The sequence below is a fragment of the Limulus polyphemus genome, unplaced genomic scaffold (assembly GCF_000517525.1).
Source record: "Limulus polyphemus unplaced genomic scaffold, Limulus_polyphemus-2.1.2 Scaffold1062, whole genome shotgun sequence".
NCBI lineage: Eukaryota > Metazoa > Arthropoda > Merostomata > Xiphosura > Limulidae > Limulus > Limulus polyphemus.
In genome coordinates, this window is record NW_013666672.1 from 182386 (window position 1) to 190980 (window position 8595).

Sequence of the window (8595 nt, forward strand, 5' to 3'; positions counted from 1 at the left end):
CCTCTCAGATGGACCCGGACGCTGCTCAGTTGTTTCCTTTCTGTGTTTCCTGAACTGCACGATGTTAGTTAGCATAAATCAGTTAAATGACGAAAAATTAGGTATCTATTTACTTGTGACCACTCAGTGTATATACATTTTTTTTTTTAATGTCCCCACTGTGAAGTGGAGAATATTGGTTTGCATCTATCCATATTACCAATCTTGTAAAGATGATATCTCAAGATTATATGGATGTATTTTGACCAATCTTACACAACTGGTGCTAAATACAAATTTGTAGATTGATTAACTTTTAAAGGTCAGTCATCAGTCAAAGGTTCAATGATAGATAGAAAATCCTCCCCAACTGTATAGACATATTTTAATACAGGGTGAATGAAATTGACCAAGTTTATACAACAGGTACTAAGTACAAGGTCTAGACATGATTAATTTTTGAAGGTCTTGGATCAAAGGTCAAAATTTTACCAGTGCATAGTAACTTTTCCCCAGTCTTGTGACAGGTACTGCATCACCAAACTGGGAGGATTTAAACTTACTGTAAAACAATAATGGGGGAACAGGTATTTCATAAACACAATTCACACTTGTTTGTTACGATTTTGGTTTACCTTGCACATACTCAAAATACAGGCTAGAGTAAGCTTAGACAATTTATTTTGCATTATACTGTCTTTAGATTAATGAAAATTTGTTTTTAAGATGTATTTTATAATATGATAAGCTCCTCTCTAGTACCATAAACTATCACTACTTATGAAGTTCAATATGAATCTTTTATTTACTGTTTTTTTTTTGGTATAAGATTATCTTAATTATACTAAATACTTGTTCATATTTATTTTAAAATTATAATAATTGTGATAAATAGTGAATAAGAAATAACTGTTTGTAACACTAATACATCTTGATGACAATTGAAAACCCCTATGGTCTGTATGTTTACCACGTAGTGAATGACTGTGCTTAATAATAATGTAAGTTGATAATTTTTATTTTGTATGTCATTTTTAAACTCCTGAAATTAACATTGATTTCACAGCCACTAATTATTTAAAATAAACACCCATGACCTTACCTGAACATCTAATCAAATAACATACTTTTTGATTTTTTTTTTAAGTACAAATTATTTATAAATTGTGAGCTGTATAATATATTTAATGTCTTACACCATTCTAGCAAGTGTTTATTTTTCTCTCAATAAAACCTAATATTAAAGAAAGTACATGTGTATGTCGTTATCCATTGTCTAACCTAGACCACCTTTTATGGAAAGTTGTGCTTTAAATTCTTATGATAATTGAACAAGTCATAATACTTTAATGAGAAGAAACAGCCAGCATCCAGTAAAAATTATTTCCTCAGTGCCTCACCTTATGGTTTTATTATATTTTCAATCATGCTTTAAAAAGCAATTACTCTCAAGACATTTTTAATTTCATTAATAAGGTTGTCATATCCTTGTTTTATAAGAATTAAGACTTACAAGTGATATTAATCAAAAGGGTGTTCAGTGGATTGTAAATAATCAAAATTAGTTCTGCACTTGAATTATTTATTGTTAGTTGTCAAACAGCTCATCATACTTGGTCACATGAACTGCAATTTGAACAGCTTTAAACTTTCTCTGAATATAGATATACAGTTTAAGTTATTTTGAAATTAATATAAGGGTGTTATGTGGATATACAGTATTTATAGTTTACATGTTTGTGTTTCTGCAAGTAATTACCTGTACTTTCTAATAGTTTTCTGAAACTGTTTTTCCTTTCAGGAACTCACAATGTAATTGCTACATACTATTCAAGTGAAGAGGTACCACCTACCAAAATTGAATCTTTCACAAATTGTCTACAGTGTTCATTATTGCCTTCCTTCTGCCAGAAAGTTACACACTGTACAATAAAATTGAACTTTATATTCTGCAGTTTGACTAAAACATTAAATACGTGAACATGTTTCACAAAAGTGATAAATGATTATCTATCATTTTTACAATTGTTAAAATACTTGTAAATTATGGTCACTCTTTGTATCTATTGAGAAATATAACTTTTCGTTTTTAACACTAAAGGTTGTTTTTAGAATACAAATAAATTATTTTCATACTTTTTAAGAGATAAAACAATTGTACAACTTTGTTTCATGCTGCAATACATCCAGTTTCAAGCTTCTTTGCTTAATAGTAAAATAAATAACTATCCAATAAGTTATTATTACAAAATAAGAAGGTAGAAAAGCATACGTTGTGTCAGTTGTTTTTTTTTTTAAAGAAATAAAATATAAATGTTCAGTACAATCCGTTATTTTTAGACATCTTTCTCAGTTAAACAATCCCATGGAGAACATTAAGACTCATTTGGACATATTTATAATTTTGTTTTTTGAACCATTTTAGGTTTTAACTCTTAAAACATTGGCCATATTTGAGCAAGTTATCCTAGATATATTGAACATATGATGTGGACACTGTGTGAATACATTTTCTGGACTTTTAGAAAATTTGTTTTGTTGAAGTTGTGATACTAAAATTAATTTTGATGATATTCCGCACTATCAATCTAGCTTAAACATATTGAAGTGTGATTTTTGTATTTAGTGGTACAAGTTTGGCTGCCCATTCTTCCAATTTCTTGGTATTGCGTTATATCTGCCCACTATTAGATGTGGTATGCCTGTTTGCATTGAAATTAATATCTTAGACATAAAGTAGCATGTGAAAATAACTTTCACTGACAAATTTAATCATACCGAGGGGAGAACAGTTCAAGATTATTGAGTAGTGTTTTATATTAATTTCTTGTGTTTAAAGAAACCAGGTTATTGATGTGTGTAAATTTTTTAGTTTTCTTGAATTATATCAAACATTAATAAGTATGTTAAAAAATTTTATCTAATATAGTGCCAACTGCTAATTAGTAAAGGTTTAGGCTTCTCATAATATTCTAGATTCTTTAAACAATCATCTCTTCACTAACGAAAACATTAATGGTTAATAAATATTTTCTGAAACTTGAAGTATTAAAATAATCTTGAATAAGGATAAATAAACATTCAGCCATGTTGAAACATTTCCAGATCTGAGGTAAATAAAAACAAACGTAATAAACTTGTTTTTCGTAGATCTTAATAAGGAAATACTTCTAGGTTAATCTTCTTTAACCAGTGACTTGTCATATATCTTCTATACCTCTTAGAAGTATTTATTCCCTGTAATTGAAGTTTTGATTTTATATAAATTTCTTACAAAATCACCTGATTGCCTTTCACAAAAATAGTTTTCATATGTTATTTTAGAACTGTGTCAATCGAACAAAAAATTATCAGTAATTTGGCCATGTAATCACACTTAACATTTATATAATAACTTTAAAAGGCATATTTAAGAAGTCAGAAACTCTGCCTAATCTTTATTATTTTGTATTTCTCATGAGAGTTCAGAACATGTTGGCTAAAAGAAACATAAGTGACCATGCTTAGCTGCAGTAGCAGAAGCCTTCTCTTCTTGGCCAAGTTTGTAAAAATGAAAGAGCATGTGAATAAGAAAATAATATGACAATCAGAGGAATGGCACCTTTTATTTCTGTTTTAGAGTAACATAAAACAATGTAACTATGGATAGTTCGAGAAAAAAAAATTGTGTATGAAAAAGAAATAAGAAATGCTGAATCTGTACCTTTGCAGGTAAGTTACTTTTGATTGCATTCTTATTTTCTAAATTGTGACAGAAAATGAACACAAGTTTTTAATAACAAGAAAAACTTAAACTGACTTCCTTAAAACAAAATGCTACATGCACTCAAAAAAAAAAAGTAAAGAATAAACTTGCACAGAATAATACTTTATTTCCTACAACCTCTTGCATTAATGGGTATCAAACAATATATAAATAAAATTACTCAAAATAACTGGTTTTAGGTTTTTGTATCCTATGTTGATTGCTGCCAAAGGTGTATCAAACCTAAACGTAAATGCAAAATCTGAGACAGAAGTGAGTTCTTTTTTTCTTTCTTTTTTTACACACACACACACACTTACCTTAATACTGAACATTAAATTACAGGAGTAATTGAAACAATGAAATTCTAATGACCAATAAAAACTATAAACCACCACCAAGGGTGCATACATTTGTTCAAATTAAGTACATGTACAAAAAGTTAAGCAACTATTAAGTCCTGGTGTAAAATTACAATCGTATGAAACATGATTTATTCTTTATGACATTTGGTCACTTTACAAATGAAAAAGAAAAAAGTTTAAATCTGCTCCCTCCACAAATTACTGAAATGAGTACATCATCATCCCAAATGTGATTACTGTTAGATAAACGTTTTTAAACTAAACTTCTAACTCCAACATATGATATTGGGGGGAAAAAATCATAATAAAAAAAAAACGTGAAAACTAAAAATTAACTTTTGGCCTTTAATATTTATTCATCCAAAAAAATATACCTATGAGCATTTGGGTTTTATACCATTTAGTACTGATAGCTTAACCTCATTATTAACTAAGAACTTTACAATTCCCTGGTACACAATAAAAGAAATGGGATTGGTCTCTCAGTTGAAGTAATGAACACAAATTTAAAGCTTAAGTCCTTGCTTCGTTGGAAGGTGTTAGATGCCTAGAATACCAACCATAGGTTTAACAAATGAGTTCAGTTGTGGAAGAAGCAGAACAAGTTCATATGAAAGGGTTCTGTACATATATGTCATTATATTTTTTTGTTCTGATCTTCCTGTGGTCCATAATTTATAAAACCTGAAGAAAAAAAAAAGTGCTACTTAGTTTTAGGAAAGTTGAAACGAAGACATTTATAATGCAGATTAATCATTAGGTTACATACTTACTATTAACAACTTTCTCATCTGCAATGTTCAACTAACTTAGAATGTTTGTTTAAGCACAAAACTACATATTCAGGTATCAGTACTCTGTGATTATAAAATCCCAGTTTTTAGCACTTTAATTCTGTAACACTTATTGCCAAGATTCCATGGGATATTGTTACCTTAGTGTTCTTTCACCGTGTAATCTTTGGGCAGGAAGAAAAAAGCAGTTAAATTGCTATCAATAATAATATAATTAGTCTTATCTACAAAATTCTTGTTAGCAGTCATTTTGGCCAAATGAGGCTTAACATTTGAAGTCAAGTGATCAACTAACTAATTTCATTAATAAGATCTCTAGTATGTTTTTGGTTAAAATGTAATTATATTTATAAATTAGGTGATTTATTATTATTTTCTATATTAATTGTATTTGAGGTCTGATGTTTTTCATTTGGTTCAGTTATTTATATTGACTGATAATTATTAAAATGATTTAAAGCATTGTACACTAAAAAACTAAACTTAAAATTATTGGTATTATCACAGTTTATTTCGGAAACTATGACAATATCAATTGGCTGAAATGTATATAATGACATCATATTTCTGAAACTATGACTATCAATTGATTGAAAAATACCTGTGATGTACATTCCAGTCATTGGTGAGAGAGGGGATCAAGATCAGATTGGGGTGGAAGGCTGTGTGCTACCATGTTTGACCCTTCTTCTGTTTTTTCTTCTTCTCTTCTTTTTAAACAGGCTGCCTTGGGATTGAGGTTTCGTTCTATAAACATAATAATAACAAAGCATTTTTCTTAAAATTATGTTAAATGGTTTATTAAACTCTAAAAAAATAAAAATGAACTATTCTGAAAGTCACTTTCTTTTCTCCACTACCAAAAGTGGATGGAAGTTAAGTTTTCATCCCTGTGTGTATGTGTTTGTCAGCAAGATTTCTCAAAAACAGCTGAATGGATTTGGACAATGACCCAACTTAGAAGATTAGTTTGTGGAAGGTCATGAAAATCCCTATCTTTTAACATGGAGACCAATTTTTCATGTTTCTTTTGTTCTATAACTCAGTCAAAAATGATCAGATTTTGATGAAACTTAGTGGACATATATAGAATATTATTCCTTGTAGTCTTGATAACAATGGACATACACACATTTTTGCATTTTTTGAGAGCTGAATATGATCAATGCTGCATGGCAAAGGTATGCACTCTACTGAGTGCCCCTCTAGTTATATCTGAATATATTTTGTTACACATCTTCCAATATCTTAAGATCATTAAAAATAGATAAGTTTTTATACCTTTGAAATATATGAAATATTCTAACAGTGAGCTGAGAAATATGTTGACATAGTTGGTTTACTTTGTAAGTTTTCACTCTCTTTCCAAGAGCAAAGTTGTAATGTCTTGTAATAACATTTTGTAAATCCTATATATATACACAAATCACTACACAGTAAAACAGACCATATCTTACCCCTAACTTGTTGTTCTAATGCTGTAATCACCTCCACAGCTTGATGCAAAACATTTAGCTTGGTCTGGGCTTTTTCTCCCTTTAAGTGCATCATACACATCCTGTCAAGCTCCTTAAAGGCTTCGTTGATATCTCGAACTCGAATTCTGAGTAGCAATAATGAAAAACTTAAAAGATGACTACAGGGGCTATATAGCAAAGTAGATACAATAAGATAGTATAGACCTCAACAAAAGAAAATTATAATATACTGATGGATAAAAAAAAAAACAAGGTAACTCCAGACTATCCTATCAGTTCAAGACATTACAGGTAAACACAGTCATGTTTGGAACAAGCCTGAAGGGGAAAAAAATTGTACAATATCCCCAGAAGCAATAAATCACAAGCTTTGAGTAACCAATTCACTATGGGTGCAGATTACAAAATTACAGGATAAGCACAAATGAAATGCATGATGTGTTTGGCAATAACACATTTTGCTGATGGTGATAGTTAATCAAAACAAATAAACTGTTAATAAGTAATCATTTGAGTTTCTTTTTCCTCCCCAAGATCATCATATTTTAATTGTAAAGATGTATTCAATAACATTACAAAAATTTTTAAATACAGATTTGAGTTTGTTTTTCCTTCCAAAATTTACTAACGTTTCTTCTTAAGGATATATTCATTAATTTCTAGTGGTGGAAGAAAGAGATTTGAGTGTGATTCTATCTTGGCTCTTATTTTAAGTAAAGTTCATGATATTAATAAATATGGACTCTGTTTACTACTCAATTCCTCCACTTTAGCAGTGTGTTCAGAAATATGAGTGATGATGATGATAAATGTCTTTCCACTCTAAAACTTCACTAATTGTACACTGAGACATTGCTGCTGGAAAAACACTTGAAACAAACCTTTCTCTTGCATTGTTAGCTTGTCTCCTTTCCTTGTCTTTTTCAGCTTTAACTTCAGGAGGTTCATCTTCATCAGCCGAGTTCCTACAGAAAGTGGAAGAAAGCTTGTTTAAGGATGTGGTTTTAGTGAAAACATTGTTATATTGTATAAAAACAGAAATATTACTCATTAAAACTGCTTGTAGGATAAACTAAAAAACTATAATATTTCTAGTAACAGGTGGTTTAAAGTGTATTATAAAAATTCTGTAAGATCTTGAATTTGCTGCTACATCCCATTTACTGACATATCATAAACTGCAGTAGCAGTTCATAATAGGGATTGCCAATTTGTTCTTCTTTGATATTATTTGTTACTGTTCTGCCAGCCTACAGCAAAAATGGCTAAGAGTATTGTAATAAAACCTGGGCAGTATTACTAAGTGCATCATTGTGCAGGGTAGTTTTTAAGTTTATTTGACTACCTAAGCAACTAATAGCGGGTGTATAACCATTGACATTCAATCCTTTAAATGTAGTCTGTGGTTTATGTGTGGAGTCTCAAAATCTACGTGTGCAAGCTGTGAATGTAATTTAATGTTTATATGGCAGGCATGGCACATGTACCATAGCAATTATTAACTTATTGTTGCAACTGTATTGAGGTTGCGTATCATTTGTTTATGTATAGGGTTCCTCTGCTGACAGGATCAAATTTTTCTTCACGACTGCATGATCGATTTCGTCCATGTTACACAAATGTCTAGGCTGTCTCCCACAACAGAAATCTTTAAGCTGCAGTTTAAAAGATAGCACAAAGTTCAGATTTGAGCACTGGATCGGCAATTACAGTGATGGCTGACATTTAGTGTCAAATTATAGCCAACAACGAGTGATTGCAAATTTTATAGATGTTGCAGATAGAGTAGCCATCCTTGAAGCTGACTATATGGAGTGTTGAGAATTGTGCATGAAGGAGATGTCAATTCTAGGTGAAAGTGAGGCATAAATTTTATGGCTATATACTTTACTTTGAAAATATTCAGTTTCAGATAAAGTATGCAGCAGTGACGGCCCACAAGATTTTAGGGTCGTCAAAGTGGAAGATGGTCATAAAAGTGTTACGACCCAAACTCCATCAGAAATTGGGGGGGGGGGGTGTATATTAATATAATTAATTCATAGTTGTTAATTAACACATTTTCAACCTATAGTGTCACTATCAGAAGAAACCTGGCCAACAGAGGAGGATGAAGGGGGAAATATTAAAAAATGCTTATTTCTATACATATGCTATTATACTTGCATTGAATATATATATATATATGCATGCATCTATATAACTTGAAAATTACATGACTATATATATATATA

At 30.3% G+C, this 8595-nt stretch overlaps 2 protein-coding genes across 3 annotated transcripts in view; one reads left to right on the forward strand and one right to left on the reverse strand.

Moving 5' to 3' along the window:
* The window catches only part of LOC106461941 (nascent polypeptide-associated complex subunit alpha-like), a 24607-nt gene extending 20909 nt beyond the window's left edge, over positions 1–3698 (forward strand). For both annotated transcript variants that reach the window (XM_013921808.2, XM_013921809.2), the window contains exon 7: positions 1781–3698. In XM_013921808.2, coding sequence (XP_013777262.1) covers positions 1781–1795 — 15 coding nt within the window. In that variant the 3' untranslated portion in view covers positions 1796–3698. The remainder of the gene's footprint in view (positions 1–1780) is intronic.
* A 128-nt stretch (positions 3699–3826) lies between these two features.
* The window catches only part of LOC106461940 (transcription factor 4-like), an 8131-nt gene continuing 3362 nt past the window's right edge, over positions 3827–8595 (reverse strand). The window contains exons 2-5 of the mRNA XM_022389042.1: positions 7243–7326; positions 6341–6486; positions 5485–5630; positions 3827–4773 (exon numbers count right to left, since the gene is read on the reverse strand). Of these exons, the coding sequence (XP_022244750.1) occupies positions 5503–5630; positions 6341–6486; positions 7243–7326 (358 nt within the window). The 3' untranslated portion in view covers positions 3827–4773; positions 5485–5502. The remainder of the gene's footprint in view (positions 4774–5484; positions 5631–6340; positions 6487–7242; positions 7327–8595) is intronic.